The 18,679-nt window shown below is 53.0% G+C and overlaps 1 protein-coding gene across 1 annotated transcript in view; it reads left to right on the forward strand.

Annotated features, from left to right (window-relative positions):
• The window catches only part of ELL (elongation factor for RNA polymerase II), a 61,123-nt gene that overhangs the window by 22,857 nt on the left and 19,587 nt on the right, over positions 1-18,679 (forward strand). The window contains exon 2 of the mRNA XM_036893074.2: positions 16,178-16,225. Coding sequence (XP_036748969.2) covers positions 16,178-16,225 — 48 coding nt within the window. The remainder of the gene's footprint in view (positions 1-16,177; positions 16,226-18,679) is intronic.

Raw genomic sequence — 18,679 nt, forward strand, 5'->3', positions numbered from 1 at the left:
AGAGGGCACCTGCATGCCAGGACTAGAGCAGACAAAGAGCTGTGAAGAGTGGTCAGGGCCTTTCCTAGACTGCAGGGTGAATGAGGGCATTTCCCAGGGACTAAGTGGCCAGTGGGGCCATGGGGGTCCTCCACTTGGGGCTCTCCTGCCTGCCCTGTCCATTGGGTCACCTGGATAGCTTAGAGGTGGAAAAATACACCATGTTCGTGTCATTTCACCCTCCTGAGTGTGGCATCTCACTCCCAGTTAATGATCTCTGTTTGTCCCCCAGGATGAAGCCCCACACCCTGTGTCTGAGGGGCCTCAGGCCCTCTGTGCTCTGGCCAGTAGCCTCAGCCTCAGAGGAGATAAAGGTGTCATTATGCTGCCCAGAGCCCAGGGTGAGCTCCATGGAGCTTTGGGACAGAGAGGGTCTTTTCTAGAAGGTGCCTGGCAGAGCTTCCCAGCACAGCCTGGGGGCAGCTCTGGTGGCAGTGACCCCTTCTCATCACCCTGCTCTCTGAGCTGCCTCTGACCATTTCCTGCCTCTCCTCTTTTAAATCTCTCAAGACAGATCCCTGGTCTTTGTCTTAATTGGTATAATCCTCCACCCCACTTCTCGGTTCCCCTGGTGGTCTGGTCTCAGTGTCTCAGTGCAAAAGATACGGCAGCCTCTGCTCATCATTGTCAGCTTTAGAAATCACAGTGGGCCAGTGGCAGTGGGTGGCCAGGTCTGGCCCAGCATGCTCCATACTGTGTTCAGAACTGCACTCTTCACTTTGGGGGCCAGAGGGGTCTTAGGAGGAATCACGAGAGGTAACAGGGCATGTACTTTTCCCAGGCTTACCTGGTGTCATCTCAGCCTGGATGAGGGGTCCTCATGACCCCATGTTCCAGAAGAGAAAACCAAGGTGCAGCAAGGCTTTCTCATTTGCCCAAGGCCACACGATGAGAAAGCAGAGGGCTGGACATGCAGCCTGGCCCCTGGCCCTGGAGCCCTGTCTCTGCTCTGAGCTGCCCTCCCCAGATCCGACTTCTGCCTGTCGCTTCCGCCTTTGGTTGTGGAAGGGTCTGGGGATGCTTTCTGTGGAGACAGCACACGTGCATTTCCAGCCTGGGTGGCTGTGCAGAGGTGCAGAGCAGCACCTCGTCCTGGTTGATGTGCTGGGGGTTGGGAAGCTGTCGCGCTTACCACTGAGTTCTTGCTGAGTTTATGAGTAAGGTCAGTGAGTTTACAAGATCCCTGGGCTTCCTGTGGTAGGGAGGCTCCAGGTCAGGCATTGGGGGGCCCCTGAGGTGAAGAGGGCGAGGTGTGTGGCAGTGCAGAGTGGTTGAGTGCAGGCAGCGCCTCACACAGTGGGTGTGGGGAGACAGGTGGGGCCGCTCCAGGGAGCATAGTGTGCTCCGACCTGGGAATGTGCCCACGGCCACACGGATGAGAAAGCAGAAGGGGTTGGGGGAGAAGGGTGCCCAGGGTACCAAAGGGAGGCTTGAGAGAGGCCAGGAAGCAGGACAGTTTGTGTCTAAGCATCCTCTTGGTCATATGACACCTTTTGGCACCCATGTGCACCTGTGTTTATGATAATAATAATAACATTTTAAGTAACTGGAGTCGCCTGTTCCAGAACTTGGCTGTGTGCCACCACCCAGCTTGGGGCACCAAGAAGCTTGGGGTGGGGGCACCAGCATTGGTGGGGAGGTTGGGGTGCCAACATTCCACGCCTGAACCAGCACCTTACCAGGCTTCTCTGGTGAGGCCTAACCCTGACTGTCTGATGCCAGGAGTTCAGAAACAGCAGGTTAGTAGGGCTAATTTTTTTTTAACTCCAGCCACCTTTAAAAGCACCTTCCCCACCAGACCACCCATGGCTGAGTCTCATTTGGCCCTTTCTGGGCATACTTCCCTCTCAGATGCCTGAAATATGTAGAATTACCAAGGAAATGCACTACATAGAGATTGAGTGAAGCATTAAAAAGCAATGTGTGACCAGAGAAGACAAGTAGTGATTTTACAGCATCTTACTACGCTGATGGACAGTGACTGTGAAGGGGTATGTGGGGGGGACTTGGTGAAGGGGGAAGCCTAGTAAACATAATGTCCTTCATGTAACTGTAGATTAATGATACAAAAACAAGAAAAAGAAATGTGTGACCTAGTAACAGATTCGTTAGGTTAATGTGTTAAATGATTAAATCTAGTGGCAGATCTAATAGCCATAAGTTTGAAATAGTGGTGAGCAAAAATGGCATTTGAACATATTGGCACAAACCGATGTTTGGCGTGCTAAAGCCTATCAGAGTTGATACAGTTCACGTTGCTGAAATTTATTGCCTATGTTTGTAACTCAAGGAATGCTAAGTTTCAGTTAGGGGGAATAGATGTGGGTTTTTTTTCCCCATTCAAATTCAAGGACACCCCAAGTTCAAGCTGTATCCTGGGGACTTCCTTTGAAGCAGGATCCTCAGGAGCTGCCCCAGGTGGGGCACTCTGTCAGCTGTTGTCATGGATGAGGAAGCTTCCTGGTCTCAGCTCTGGAATGGGGGCTCCTGGGAGAGGTGGGTGATCTCATGGCTGTGCCGGAACAGATCAGGTCAAGCCTGGAGCCTGTGTGGTGCCAGGATGTCAGGAAGGGTGAGTACTGGTCAGGAGCCAGCACCAAGGGTCCGGGGGCCAGCCTGGGACAATCTGAGCATCAAGTTAATTAAGGACTGTAATGCTTTTGAGATCATTGGAAAAGGCACGCCGCAAGTCTGCATTAGGGTTCTCCACAGAAGCAGAACCAATAGGAGGGAGAGCCTTGTTTGAAGGAATTGGCTTATATGATCATGGGGGCTGGAAGGTCCAAAGTCTGCAGGGGAGGCCAGCAGGCTGGAGACCCAGGAAGAGCTAGCTGATGTATCTCGAGTCCAAAGGCAGTCTAGAGGCAGAATTTCTTCTTTCTCCAGGAGACTTCAGCCTTTTTTCTCTTAAAGCCTTCAACTGATAAGACAAGTTCCACCCACACTATGGAGCATAATCTGCTTTACTCAGCATTTACTGATTTAAATGTTAACGTCATCTAAAAAATGCTTTTGTTGCACTATCTAGACTGATGTTTGACCAGATGGGTTCTATGGCCTAGCCGGGTTGATCCATAAAATTAACCATCATTCTGCCAGTGGTAATCTTGTGAATAAATGAACAGGGAGAAGTGGAGGGCTTCTCCTTGCTGTGGGATGCTGAGGCCAGCCGAGACAGGAAGTGCCTTTTATGGCCATTACTGTGAGGCTGTGAACAGACAGCAGGGCTGCACCCAGGCTGCAGGTAGGGAGCAGGCAGACTGAACAGGGTGGCCCTGCCTGGGTGATCAGAGTTCATAGACCCATGAGGGCAGACAGGCCCCCTGTGCCACAGGTGGCGGGTCACGGGGGGCCATGGTCACCTCAGGGCCTGCAAGTGGAACACACAGTGTGTCTCATCACAGGCTGTAACAGGCTGAAATGTAGCATGCTGTAGTAAAGAAAGGGAGGTCTTGTGGTACTCCAAATGTTAATGCCTAAGTGCCAAAGAATGGCTGAGAAACTTCCAGGTTAAAGATGGGCAAGATGGGGCTGCTCAGTGCAGTGTGCCATTCTACTAGCTGGAGAAAGAGCAATGTTTAGGTAGCACAGTTGGCAATGTGGAAGGTAGCCAGTGGCCCTGTTGATAATGAATGCAGTGAAGCTGATGCTGCTGTGTGCCTACAGAAGAGAGTACCTTTATTCTTCAGAAATAGGCTAAGCATTTCAGGGCGAAGTGCAGTGACATCTACAGCTCGCTCTCAAGTGATTCAGGGAAGCCCGTGTATGCACCCAAATGGGCAGGTGGTGGTCTGCGTGTGTGGGGGGGAGGAAAGGGAACCATGCCTGTGGGCAGGTGGGGAAACTTAACAGCAGGTCAGTGTGGGGGTTAAAGGCATTTGTGTTCTTTGTATGATTGCAGCTCTCTGTGATTTGGGGATAATTTCCAGATAAGGTATAGGAGAGATTGACAGGTAGGGGTGCTATTCCCTGATCCGGGAAGCAGTGTGTATCACTTGCTGCACAGGTGATTGGGGCTGCCTCAAGCCTCTGCTCAGCAGGTGTCTGAGTCCTCACTCAGGTGATCTGGTGCCAGGCCATCGGCTCTGGGGATCAGCAGTGATAGGATGTGCTCCCTCCTCCTGGGCCTTTCAGGCCCAGGCCAGCCAAGCACATGGGTCAGGGAGATGCCCTCAGCAGGTGGCAGGGGTCCAGTGGGCATGCCCAGTGGGAAGCCTTTCTGAGGAGGCCTCCATTGAGGAGTTGGCTCATTGGTCCTGGGAGCAATGCCCTAGATGAGGCATTGTCATGGGGTTCATACAGTGCTGGGTTTGACTACTGTAAAGGGGGTCAGGTTGGGCCTCTAGGCTGCAGGGTGGGATTTGATAGATGCTTGTACAAGATTGGAGCCCCCTGTGAAAAGGTAGAGCTGGCAGAGCTGGTTGGCAGCTGGTGAGGTCCTCCCAGGAGGGAGCATGGTGGGAGCCACAGACCTATGTGACAAGGACGTGGCCAGCCCAAGGTGTGTGTGGGCCTGCACTGCCCTCTCCAGATCTCTGCAGAGCAGGGAGACTGTCTGATGTTACAGAATTGAAGAAATACTCTTCTGAAGCTCCTAGGATTGTGCCAGAGCTCCTGGAAGGACCCCCTTCTCATTCATATCAGCATTCTGCTATTACCTGGATCTGCACTTTGCTCAGCAGAACTTGAACTGCCTCCTGATTTCTGGGGTGCATCAGCTTTTAGGTAAATACATGATGCTTATCTTGTCACTTGGAACCAAGATTAGTCCCCCCCTTTTCTTTTAGGTAGGTGACAAAACATTCTGTAATGTTCTTTAACAGTTGGTTGACAGTTCAGACTCGTGGGTCATTCATGCTTTCAGGGCAAGGCTCTTCTCCAGCAGGTGGGCTAATGGAAACAGAGCCACAGAAATGGGAGCCCCTCACTCAGCAGCAGTTGAGGACGCTGGTCGGCCTTCCAAGGAGAGCGACAGGCATGTCTGAAGCAGCATGACCCTTTGATGTGGAAGAAAAGGAGTCAGGAGAAAAGACACATCCCAAAGGAGCAGAGGGCCTGCCCACTCCTTATTTGGGGAGGATCCTGGGTTCCAGTGTGCTCTCACTTAATGAGCAGGTGATCCTGAGCAAGGCTCCTGGCTTCTTAGAGCCTTGATTTCCTCATCTGCCTGAAGGTGGTCCCAGAAATGTGTGGCTTTGTCCATAGGAGGTCCCCATAGTCAGCATCTAGACTAGTAAGTGCTGAGCACCTGCAGAGCATGTGCTGCTCCCTGCCCTCTCCCACAAGGGGCTGGCAGGAGCGGTCCACGTTGGTGACATTTCCCACTGGGCTCTGTGCTCTGAGGGGTCTTTCTGAGGAGTGTTCTGGGTGGGTGCTTACTCATAAATTAACCAAGAACAGGACTGGTCCTTTTGTGTGTTGGGAGCTGGGTGGCAGCCGACGCGTTTGGAGAGGTAGCCTGGGATGAATCTCGTACACTGCTCACTTTCCAGTGTTCTCAGGCACGTTTCTCAGAATAGATGGTGCCAGGCAGGTGGAAGGCAGTTGCGACTGCCCACCCTGTGAATGCTCTCCAGCCAGCCTGTCAGTGCTGGGGTGGGGGGGGCGGTGTGTGTGTGTGTGTGAGGGCCTCAGGGTAGGCTGAAGGCAGCCGCTGGCATTTTAGCTGGAGGGCAGCCGGGTCCTGTCCCCACCGGGCTCCACAGCTCCTGAGCATCCAGATTGTTCCAGGAAGGTCTGATCTCTGTTCTGGTGATGGAGCATCCTCTTGTCCCAAAGACTAACCACTTGGGTCTGATGGAAGCCAAGCCAGCATCTGAAGGGACCAGTCCATTCTTGGCTCTGTTAATGATGAAAGCTGAGAAGCCAAGCACCTGTAGCCGCACAGGTTTTTGTTATGGAAACAGGGAGGGGCTCCTAGGATGCAGGATACAGAGTGGTGTTTGGTCCTGGGGCCTCCCTGAACACCCAGCGCAGCCTGGCCTTGACCAGGTTGGGTTCTCTTATTCAAAGTCAACAATGCGTGGATTTCCTTCAGCCTGCTCTGAGGCAGAGCCAGCGAGGCGAGAGCTTACCCGAGACGTGCAGCAAGTGACTGGGGGCCGTATTGGAGCCGGCCAGCTGCTTTGAGCCTGACTGCCTGATTGAGGACAGCCCCCAGTTGGGGAGAAGGGGGCACAGCCTTCTGGGAGAAGGAAGGCCAAGTGCCCAACGCAGCTGGTTGGCCTTCTGCGGCCTCGGGCCTGGCACGCCTACCCCACAGGCCTTTGTCACATCTGCCCTACTCCCCTCCTGACCTACACATTTGAGGCCAGCGTCAGCAGGAGCATGTTGCCAATGGTGAGGGACCCAGGGCTGCTGTGTGGGTGGGTCCCAGGCTCTTGACTATCTTTCCTCCCAGATTTGACATCTTTCTGAGACTTTTGGAATTTTTTGACTCAAAGTATCAGAGCTGGTGGTACAAGACAGGGTGACCCAGCTCTCTGGGGAGGTTGGCTCATCCAGGCCTTCCCCCAAAGCCTCTGGGATGCCTCTGGAGCCCTTGGAGAGGGGAGATACTGGGTGGGCCTTGCCCTGCGGTCCAAGGCACCTCCTGACCAGTACTGTGGCTGACACAGCCTCCTCGGCTTGGCTGTGCGTGAGCCAGCTCTGCTCGGAGGCAGCAATGCTCCCTATGGAGAATGGTGGGGCACAGGGGTCTGGGTGTGCCTTCTCCATGTTCCTGAACAGTTAGGATTTGCTCCGGTGTGCTGATGGAAGCAGCGAGGGTTTTGAATATGGCCTGGAGCTGACACCTGAGGCTGGTCGAGGCTGGTGTCATCTGCGGCTTTGCTGGGGCTCGGTGGGTGAAGAGGCACGTGGACTCAAAGCAGAGCCTGAGGTGGTATGGAAGGACCAACACCGAGTCCTGGGGTGGGAAGGGTGGGTCAGTACCTGGCCTGGTGGCTCCCAGGTTACAACTTTTGCTGTGCGTGTGAAGGGGATGCACGGGAGTAACCCCTAGGTACTGGCTGGAGGCCGTGGGGGGCATCCCCCAAGGGAAAGAGAAAGCCGAGTTCTTAGTCTGTGATTTGTGCCTGCAGAGCTGGGATGAGTTTGTGCCCTTTGCAGGAAACAGATGATGAATAGGAAAAATGGGAGCTGAGCTGGGTGCTGAGATGTGGCTGTGCTCCTGAGGATCCCGCGAGCTAGATCAGGGCCTCTGCTGCTTCTGCTGTAAAATGCCACCTCTCACTGTTGTGGGGCGGGCAGTGGTCATGCCGTCCTCCAGCCATGGGCAGGGGACAAACTTTGGTGAACAATTAGAAAAACAAAATGAGCTCACACCCAACACTCAGGCTCTGTATGCAGTGGCCTGGGACAGGCATGGGTGCAGAGGGCTCTGTGTGCTTTCTTGCCTGCTTATCTGCATTTTCCTACAGGTTTTCATAGCCTTCATCAAGGATTCTGTGAGAGAGAGAGAAGCAGCCAGGATGTATTTCCCTGAGGTTTCTGCCACCCCAACACAGAGTGAGGGGCCAAGACTGCGAAGTCCACGTTGTGGGGGTTTTGTGCCTGGGCACCAACAAGATGCAGCCCAGGGTTTGGGACAGTGTGGGGCAGCAAGTCCAGCGTGTGGAGCTGGCCCTCTGGGGCTGTACTCAGCACCGCAAGACTGTGTGTGCTGGGGGCGTGCAGCAGGCACCAACCTAGGGCGGCTTCCTAGTTTTCTGTTTGAGGAAAGGCAGGGGGGAAAGATGAAATAATGAGGCAAAGGTGTTGGAGACAGGGCCCAGCCCAGATGTGGGTTGCATGGCTTGGAGAGGTCAGCTAGATGAGGGCCCCATGAATATCCAGGTCTTAACCCCCAGAACCTGTGACTGGACCCACATATGGAAAAAAGGGACTTTACAGGTAGGATTAAGTTAAGGATCTTTAGATGGAGAGGTTATCTGGAATTATCCAGGTGAACTATAAATGTAATCACAAGTGACCTTATAAAAAAGAGGCAGGGAGAGATCTGACATGGAGGAAGAGATTGGGGTGATGTGGTCACAAGGCAAGGACCACCGGAGCCCCTGGAGGCCGGAAGAGGCAAGGAGGACTCCTCCCCTAGAGCCTCTGGGGGGAGCCCTACCCTACCCATGCTGGAATTCAGCCCTGGAATACTGACTTCAGACTTCTGGCCTCCCAGACTGTTGTTTTCAGCCACCGAGTTTGTGGTGATTTGTTACAATAGTCACAAGAAATGAGTGCAGTCTGATTCCATTGATGTGATCTGGAAGAGGCCCAACCTTAGGGGCAGAAAACAGACTGGAGTTGGCTGGGGTGGTGGAGGACAAGCGGGCACAGGGGAATTCCTGCAGAAAGGAAGGGAACACTGTCCAGTATGCTGGCTGCATTCATTTATTGACCCCAGAAGAGCAAACAAATGGGTGGGAGGATGTCAGGCCACCATTACAAGTGATTTGTATCAGTTTTTTCCTAATCCTCAAGGTTTTGTAAACTTTTCTCTGTAGGCTTTCTGTGTACCTCCATGAGTTTAGATAGAAATGTTTGCTGTGCTGGCCACTGTGTGGGTCCTGTTTGCACCTGGCGCTTGGCTGCTTGGAATCCCTTTTCTTGCATTTACATGTCCCTCCACGAAATGGTGACTGTGCTGCTGTCCTCCCTGTCTGGGTTCATGAAAACAGCCCCTCACAGTCACAGACTTTTTTTTTTATATCATTAAGCTACAGTTACATGAGCAACATTATGGTTACTAGACTCCCTCCATCACCAAGTCTCCACCACACACCCATTACAGTCAGTGTCCGTCAGCATAGTAAGATGCTGTAGAATCACTACTTGTCTTCTCTGTGTTGTACAGCCCTCCCCCCCCACATTATGTGTGCTAATCGTAATGCCCCTTTTTCCCCCTTATCCCTCCCTTCCCACCCATCCTCCCCAGTCCCTTTCGCTTTGGCAACTGTTAGTCCATTCTTGGGTTGTGAGTCTGCTGCTGTTTTGTTCCTTCAGTTTTTGCTTTGTTCTTATACTCCACATATGAGTGAAATCATTTCGTACTTGTCTTTTTCCACCTGGCTTATTTCACTGAGCATAATACCCTCTAGCTTCATCAATGTTATTGTAAATGGTAGGATTTGTTTTCTTCTTATGGCTGAATAATATTCCATTGTGTATATGGGCTACATCTTCTTTATCAATTCATCTATGGACACTTAGGTTGCTTCCATTTCTGACTGTTGTAAATAGTGCTGTGATAAACATAGGAGTGCATATGTCTTTTTCAAACTGGGCTGCTACACTCTTAGGGTAAATTCCTAGGAGTGGAATTCCTGGGTCAAATGGTATTTCTATTTTTCATTTTTTAAGGAATCTCCATACTGCTTTCCACAATGGTTGAACTAAATTACATTCCCACCAGCAGTGTAGGAAGGTTCCTCTTTCTCCACATCCTCGCCAAAATTTGTTGTTTGTCTTTTGGATGGTGGTGATCCTTACTGGTGTGAGGTGATATCTCATTGTGGTTTTAATTTGCATTTCTCTGATGATTAGCGATGTGGAGCATTTTTTCATGTGTCTGTTGGCCATCTGAGTTTCTTCTTTGGAGACCTGTCTGTTCAGATCCTCTGCCCATTTTTTAATTGGCTTATATGCTTTTTGTTTGTTGAGGTTCATGAGCTCTTTATGTATTTTGGATGTCAACCCTTTATTGGATCTGTCATTTATGAATATATTCTCCCATACTGTAGGATGCCTCTTTGTTCTATCGATGGTGACCTTTGCTGTACAGAAGCTTTTCAGCTTGATACAGTCCCACTTGTTCATTTTTGCTTTGGTTCCCTTGCCCAGGGAGATATGTTCATGAAGAAGTTGCTCCTGTTTATGTCCAAGAGGTTTTTGCCTGTTTTCTTCTAAGAGTTTCATGGTTTCATGACTTAGATTCCGGTCTTTGATCCATTTCGAATTTTACTTTTGTATATGGGGTTAGACAGTGGTCCAGCTTCATTCTCTTGCATGTAGCTGTCCAGTTTTGCCAACACCAGCTGTTGAAGAGGCTGTCGTTTCCCCATTGTATGTCCATGGCTCCTTTATTGTATATTAATTGACCATATATGTTTGGGTTAATACCTGGACTCTCTTCTGTTCCACTGGTCTGTGGGTCTGTTCTTGTGCCAGTACCAAATTGTCTTGATTACTGACAGTCCCGGACTCTTGTCTAAACTCTCCACAGCCTCAGCGGCCCACTCGGAAGCTGCCAGGAAGTCACAGGGAGGATTCCTGAAAGGTGTTTCCCAATCCTTGGCACTTTACTGTAAAGGACTGGAGCATTTTCCAGGAGTTCGGCATGCAAGGCCTTTTCTCAGGACTTCGTTTGTACTTTGCAGAATCACTTGGGCTCTTTAAGGAGGGGCAGATGTCTTCACTCCGTCATTTTCCATAGGCATCTCCGTGTTACCAGGGCTGTCAGGCTGTGTAGACTGCCAGGAGCTTCTTCCCCAGGCATATGTGATCCTGGGCCCAGTGGGCATTTCAGGGCCAGAAGGGATGGTGTTGAGTGCTGGTCCCCAGACCTGACCAGTGGCGGGCGTCCCAGGGGTGCACCTGGAAGATATGCTGGCTCTGAGCCATTCTGTGTCCCATGGGGGTCTTGTATGTGTGCCCTTCTCACTTGAAATCTTTTACACAGGAGTGCTCACACACAGAAGGGACAGAGAGGAGAGTCATGGTTGTGCCCGTGTTGTCGCCCAGCCTCACCTTCTGTGGGTGACTGACCCTCAGTCCTTCCTGTCAGCAGCCCCCCCCACCCCTTTTGGTTGGGTTTTACTGGAGCTATTTTAAAATGGCCCCAGGCATCTTTTCTTGACTAAGGGCGTTTCCAGTGACAATGTTGGATGCCAGCAGTTTGGGAATGGCTTTTTAGATACCACCTCCCTGCAGCTCTGTGAGGGGGCCCATGGCTAGCACAGGGTCTGCACATGTTCTTCACGGGGGCAGGCTGAGTCAGGTCCACACAGAGCCGCATGGCGACGAGCACATCTTCTCCCCTTGTGCCATTGAGCTGTTGAAGAAACCACATCATTTGTCCTGTGGAATTTCCCCAGTTCTGCCCTAGCGGTCGCTTTCCTGTCATTTTCTGCATGGCAGCACTTAGCGCAGACATTGGGGGCTGGATCCCACTGGGGGTGGGCGGTCCTGGACACGGAAGTTGCTGAGCAGCATCCTTGGCTTCTGTCCCCTGCAGCCACAGTGCCTCCAAGTCCTGTCCCTGGACACCGCCAGGGCCCCCTGGGGCAGGATCCCTCAGCTGAGAACCACGGGGAGTGTAACCTGATGCCTTACCCCCTGCACTTTCTGTAAACTGGTTGCCAGACCTGGAGGTGGATTTCATAAGCCACTTCCTGTTGCTTCACCGCCCAGCGCTCTTCTCTGCAGGGAGAGATAAGGGCATTCCGGCGGGCGGTCGCGAGGTTCCTCCTCACCCTCTTCCTGTCCTAGTGGAAAGGGGTCTTGTGCCAGCATTTGCGCCTCCTCCCTCAGGCGCTGCCTGTACCCCTGCCCCTTGCCTCCCCCCTTCTAGTTTTTTCCCACTGCATCACCATCTGTATGACACTGCAGGGTGCAGGAGGCCTCCTGACTCACCCCTGGGCTCTTGGTTAAAGCTCAGCCCCAGCAGTGACCTTGTCCCTAGGAACTCCCCATGTCAGCCGGGGTTCACCTAACGGAAGGGGTGTTCTGCCACTTGGAGCCTGAAAGGGCTAGTGTGGGGGTTGGGCCTCTGGAGGGCCCCAGACTCCCTCCATGCCTACTGCACTGGGTAGCTCAGCCCACGGGGAGGGCATGACCTCTGAGCCTGTGGTGGGGTCAGAGGGTCTGCAGAGGTTAGGGGCATTCCATGTAAAGTTGCTGACCTGAAGCACAGCCTATGCTGGTACCGAGCGCAACAGGCATGCTGTGCCCTGGGGACTGTCATAGGAAGAAGTTACATTACCCTGTGATTTGCTAATTGCAGTCTGGAGGCCAGACCAAAAGCTCCCAAGCTGACAGAGAAACAGGCAGTGCCCAGGCTAGTCTGTCAGACTCTCCTGGCCCTTGGATATTCATCCTGTGTAGATGAGGTAATAGGGTGGTAGGGCTCCCCTGACAGGTGGTACACCATTGATCTTGTGAGCTGTCGTCCCCTGCAGGAAGCAGCCAGCCAGAAGGCGGTGAGGGCTGCACTCACATGGTGAGGGCTGCACTCACATGGCCAGCCTGTGCACCACCAGTGTATACTGACTGCCAGGTCCAGACCAGGCCAGGCAGGTATAGAGGGTGGCCGCTGGTCTTCCCATGCCTGGGGGAAACCCTGCGGGCTGTCTGCAGGCCAGCCTGCATCTGCATGTCAGCATCCCCCAGCCCCGCGCAGGTCTGCTCCTTTGCCACATGCAAAGTACTCCATCCTTCCATGTGCAGTCACAGCCATGTGCTGTCCTGTGTCCAGCTGCCCAGCTTTGCATGCCGTGCTCTGTGAGGCACAGCATGAGCCCCACAGGGCTTGGAAAGCACTCCTCAAGTACAGGATGGATACATGGTCTGAGTAGGCTGGAGGTGCTCAGTCAGCATGTCCACAGGCAAATGTGCAAATCTGGCTGCTCCAAGCCCCCAGACCATGGCCTTCTAGTTACCTTGTGCCTCAGGTCGTATGGTGTCAGGCCCCTAGCAGGTCTGCTACCTACCCTCCCAGTCCTGGTGCCTCCTCATTACCATTTAGTGCTGTACACCCAAAGCCTGCGCTTCCCCCCTGACTTAGTGGCCTCCATGCTGGTGAAGGCCTGGGACCCAGTGCTATCCTGAGGGGGATACTGTGGACCCAGTCACGTCATTGCCCCCTGTTCCTCAGGAGCCTTGAATCTTCAGCTTTTGGTGTGTGCTATCTACAGGAGTTTGGGAGCAATCTCCAAGTGCAGGTCCCCTTTGGTGTCCACTGCAACTTGTTGGAGCAGGAAGACCAGATGGTCCTCCCTCTGCTTGCTGGAAAGATAGTGGAAGGAGGAAGCTGGACTGTGTCCCCAGGTGCTGAGAGCCATTTCCATCAATGTACCTGACTTGGTTACCAGAGGGGCCCCTGGCATTTGGGGTTCCCCTCAGCCTGCCACTCTGAGCCTGACTCAGAGGAAAGGGCAAGAGTCAACGAGTTATCACATGGCCAGTTTCATTCTGGTGGGTTCTTGGAATTGACAGGGCTGGATTCGCATGTTTGCTTCATTGTAAATACCTGAGAACTTTGTTTAGGAGGATAAAAACCTTATCTTGATCTAAAAACAGATACCAGTTCCAAATAGCCCCCCCCCCACAAAATACCACCTGTCAAAGGCCACTTTAGTGGATGTTAGAGACCCATGTGTGGTTTTAGTGTGTTTTAGAAACTCCTGAGACAACTCTTTTCTTAATCCTTCTTGTAATGGTTTAAATTCTGTCGTGCTTTGGGGCCTCCAGCTGGGAGTTTGTGACAGATGGGACGGTGGTCGTGTGCCAGCAGGACACTCCAAAATCAGACTCCTGCAGCTTTGGAGAGGTGGCCCTGCAGCGCCTGTTTACTCCTGTAAACCTGATGGGGGTGCACAAGCGAGCAGGCAGCCTGCCTGCAGGTGCCTCATCAAGAAAATCTGCACAGAGTCAAGGCCGTCTGCTCTGGGACGGACGAGCTGACAGGCCAGAGCACAGCCAGCCCAGGCAGCTACGCTAGCCCAGACTTCCAGGGGTGGGCCCTCAGGTGCCTGCTGACGCGCCTGTGACCGTGACTGGGCTGCGTGGGTCATTTGAACACACCTCAGTCATTGAGCAAGTGACAGGGAGGCACTGAGGGCTGCTTCCCCCTTCATTCTGGCATCCTACTTGGTGGGCCTCTGTGTCCCCCCAAACCTTTACAGGGGCTGGCTGGACTCAGATGGGGCTTGTCTTGGGGCCTGTTTTCAACAGCTGTGGACTGATGGCCTGCGGGGAGTCACCCACATATGGGTGTGAGGGCAGGAGTGAACTGCTCTGCTCTGGACAGGTAGGGCCTGGTCCTCCTGCCGGAGGGAGGGGATGCCATGAGCACCTGTGTGGCCCAGAGCCTGGGTCTTTGACAGCCATGGGGACACTCATCTGAAGCCAGTCCTCCTGGCCTCTCTCGGAGAAAGCCTGGGCTTCTCCAGTGCTAATGTCTCATCTCAGTGCCCTTAGGGAGTGAGTGACTTTGCCAGAAAGGAGTCTTCCAGATAACTTCCTTGTCAACTACCAAGCCAGTTAAATGCTTCACTAAGTGGCCCACCAGGAGCGTGTGTCCAGAGAGAGCACCCACCACACACCCACGTGTGGGCATTGGTCATCGGCAGCCAGGCATTGTGGGTGCCATTGAGTGGAGTTCCTTACAGCAAGATGCGCTGTCCAGCTCCTCTCCCTTGCTACCCTAAATCCAGACTCACATCATCACCATTATCACAGCCCCTTCCTCCAGGCCCCTGGAGCACACAGGCCTTGCCATGTGTGGATGGAGGACACATGCGGTATTGAACTGAGCCCCAGACCAGAAGACTTAGGAGTGCAAGAACCAAGCCCTACATGCTCCCTGCCTCTGTGGCGTCCCATGTCTCTGCTCTTGGCTTCGCACCTGCTGTCCCTTCTGCCAGGAGCAGCCTACCTTCCTGGCTGTGATAATGGGGTGATGTCGGCAGAACTCTGTGAGGGTGACAGGCCTGCTGCTTTGCCTTAGCATTGCTGTGCTGTGCCGTTCTCACGCCCTCTGCTGTTTCCCATCCACCTGTTTTATGTCATTCCTGCATGAAAATGGTTGACAGACAGTCTTTCCCTTGCCTGTGGAGGAATCCTCTGCGTGTTTGTGTGATGTTGCTCAGAAGCCTGTAAGTCCTCAAAAAAAGGCCCTCTGTGGGCCCTAGGGGAGGTTACAGCATGATGGATGCCCTGAGCATTTGTGTACAAGTGTGTAGATGCATATTTTCATTTCTCTTGTGTATATCCCTGGGAGTGGAATCACTGAGTTAAGTGGTAACTCTGTGTTAACCTTTTAAGAAATTGTGTTCTCCACAGCAGCTGCCCCTGGTGTGCCCCTGCCAGCAGGGGGCGGCGAGTGTTCTGGAGGTATTGCTCTTGCTGTTTTAGCCATTTTGGTGGGTGCGTGGTATCCTCCTGTGAAACCAGCACCTCACTGGTAACTAGTGGCCTCTCATGTGAGCACTGGCCACTTGCAGGCCTTCTTTCTGATCTCTGTATTTAACCCAGTATCTTTAAACGTTGCCCCTCCAAGGGCCAGGCCCAGCCCAGGTCCCCCCATAGGGTGCGCACACCTCATTCTCTGAATGGCCGCTTGGGTGGAGGCCTGAGAGGTGGACACTGATGGCAGCAAGAGGACCCAGACATCTCCCCACTGTGTGGAGGAGGCTGGTGGGGACAGCAGGCACAGAGGCGGCTTTGGGCATTGGCAGTTTGGGGGCTCTGAGGGGGTTTTGGTGACAAATTAGGGCCATGCTATGGGATGATGTCTGCTACACAGAATGTGGGGACTTGGGGCCCAAGATGGGCAACAAAGAGAGGTGTGACCCTCTGCCTGGATCTGTGTCTTCTGAAAATTCTGCCAAAAGGCTGATCTTTGAATAGCTGGCGCTTAAAATACTTTGAAGTTTTTAGTATATTTTTCTATGACATCTGGAAATTCCTTCACTCTAAGCAAAGTGACAAACTGCTCTGAAGATGCGACATGGGAGCTGGCAGGCAGGCCCTGGGCTCTGTCCTGCCAGGGTGTTGGGGGGGCGGGTACAGCATCACCTCATGAGCCTGCCTCCCGGCTGGCGATGCCCTTCCCTCAAGTCCATCCTGCGGGGTGTCTCTGGGGCTGATGCTGGTTTTGGGAGAACAGTAAGGAGCTGCCCATTGCCTATGTCTCTACTCTTGCCTCTCATGTACCTCTGGCCCTGGTGCTCATGCCATCTATGGAACTCCTGTTAATCCTTAAAAACCCTGCTCTGGTGACCTTTCCTGTAATTTGCAGACATACATGCATCTCCTCTCGCCCACCTGAAAACACTTCCCTTACACTGTTCCTTATATAACTGGGAAGTGAGTCTTTGGATTTCTAGATATCTTTCTAACATTTTCCTATTTTACTTTTTTGCAGGATTCTGTTTCTCTGAGACTGTCAATTCGATTTCAAGGAAGTCAAGGGGTGAGTCTTTTTTGTCTTAATCATATCGGCATTGTAGAACAGGAGTGCCCTCTGGCCTGCCATGGCTCACTGGACACAACAGCAGGCTGGGGACAATGTTTTGGCCCCATCGTCTCTGTGCCAGACCAGGCTTTGTGCCTCTGGATGCCCCGGGCTGGTCCTGCTGGGGCCGCACCAGCAGGTCGTCTTTCTTGTCCAGTAGTGCCTCCGAGTCCCCCATCTCTTTCTGTAGCCTGTGCACACCTGCCTCCTAGGCCCCAAAGCCCTGTTCCGACCCAATCCCTGTGCTGATTGGACATTGTGGCCCCAGAGCTCACGCAGGTATGGAGCTGTGGCCTCCCCAGGGTGGGGTGCTTATCTCTGGGGTACTTGGTGGCCCCGGGACCATGGGTGTTTGGTTTTGGTACTGGCTGGTGTGTGTGGCAAGGGTGTTGTAAAAACTCAGCACCCCCATTTTTTCTGAAATGTGTGTAATTCTAAATGACCATTTTATAGAAAGACTAGAGAGTGAAAGAAAGGGTGAGGTGTCCACAGTCCTTGACCCCCAGGTCTTAGGATCCCCATTTTCCCCACCCACCAAACATTTATTGGAGCACTTTAGTTTTCTTTGCAAGTCTATTATTATTATTATTATTATTATTATTATTATTATTATCTGAAGAGTTGCCACATGTGTCTAAGTCATTTTCCATGTGACAGCTGGCAGGTCTTTATGGAACCGGGGAGATCTGAGGTTTTCACCCCAGCCAGGGTGCTCCAGTGAGGCAGAGGGTCCGGGGACTCCGTGTGCCTATGTGTGCACATAGGATACCAGGAGATTCATTGCAAGTCCTTGGCTCATACGTTTGTGGGGCTGGTGAGTCTGAAATCTGTGGTTCAGGCAGGAGCCGGTACTGTCAGCCACAGGCAAGCTTCCTCCTCCTCAGGAAGACCTCAGTTTCCTTCAGCTGGATGGGGCCCACCCAGCCCATTGAGGTCACCTCCTTTACTTAAAAGTCAGCCGGTTGTGGATGTCACCACGTCTACAGAACACCTCCGTGGCACACCCAGATTAGTGTTTGCGGTCCTTTCCCAGCCTCCCCATTCTCTTCCCAGGTTGTTTCCCCAGGGGTGGAGGTCAGTGCTGAGGGGCAGGGCTGGCTGGGACTTGCTGCTAGGCTAGCCCTTTGTCGCCCTCTGGTGGCCTGTGGTCATGCTGTGCCCCTCAGCAGCTGGAAAGGGCCACAGAGATGGTGTTGCTCATCCAGCGAGCAATGCTTTCTGGTCTACAAGGCACCACGTGGCCCATCATAGAAACCACGGAAGTGCTGTGAGGTCCACCTATGCCTGGGCCCTGTGCCACCCAAATTCTTGTGCAGAGCTTGAGAGCCACATCCGTTCAGGAGTTAGGAGTCCCACTGCCTTACCTTTAGAATCATGCTTTGCCCACTTTTCCTTCCTTTTGGTTTTATGTGTAACAGAGTTTCTAGAAGGTTCTGAGGGCCTGGAAACCCTGTGCTGCAGCTCTGGGCAAGCCAGGCCATAATTCTCCATTATGAGGGCTGGAGGGAGGTGTGTAGTGAAGGGGGCACCCTTCTTCCTGAGTTTGCTAAGAAGGGGCACCAGGACTGCACCCTTGTGGCCTCTCGAGCAACTGGGTGTTGATGGGACATGTTTCCTTCTCCCTGCTAACTGAGGGGCCTGGCCTGGTGCTGGGCGCACAGCAGGTACTTCCTTGCTGGTCACCCAAACTGGATGCAGGAAGGAGGCAGGGCACCTCAGCTCTTACTTCCTCCTCCTGGTTGCTTCGCTGCCTGTGCATAGCTCGGCCCGCGTGTTCCTGAGAAGTGAGGAGGCAGGGTTTGCTCTGTGTACTCCACCTGCAAGGCTGGATATGGAGTAGGAGGCCGGGGAGGAGGGGCGGGCAGATGGAGGAGCAGGAGAGGGCCAGGGTGCTGGTAGACAGGCTCAGTCAGGCTCACAGCATGGGCTGAAGGATGTTTCGGACCCACTTCCCTAAGGCTTGTGAAACTGATGGACCAAAGATTGAGACCCCCTCTGTAGGCTTCTGAGCTCGGGGATGTTGGCTAGTTCTCCCTCTGTCCCTAGTTCTCCTCCCTGCCCACTTCCAGGGTCATTTTTCCCCCCTGCAGCCTGAAATGAACTCACTCAGCTCCTGTTGAGTGTCCCCTTAGATGTGAGTGACTTGCAGCTGGTGTAGGATCTTGACGGCATTGTTCACATCATAGTGTGAGAGTCGGATTTGGCCCGGCACCTCCCCTACTGTGCTGCCAGCACCATGAGAGTTAGGCCCATGGGGGAGGCCGTGGTTTGCAGCCAGCTCTGGAGTTGCCTGGGTCCTTGGAGCAACTACAGCATTTACCAGGTCCCCCAGAGAGCCCGGTGTTGTCACCTGAAGCAAAATGCTTGTCTTTGCTGCATTGGTGTTCTCTGCCCTCTCATGAACACTGAGGT

Source organism: Manis pentadactyla, chromosome 12 (assembly GCF_030020395.1).
Source record: "Manis pentadactyla isolate mManPen7 chromosome 12, mManPen7.hap1, whole genome shotgun sequence".
NCBI lineage: Eukaryota > Metazoa > Chordata > Mammalia > Pholidota > Manidae > Manis > Manis pentadactyla.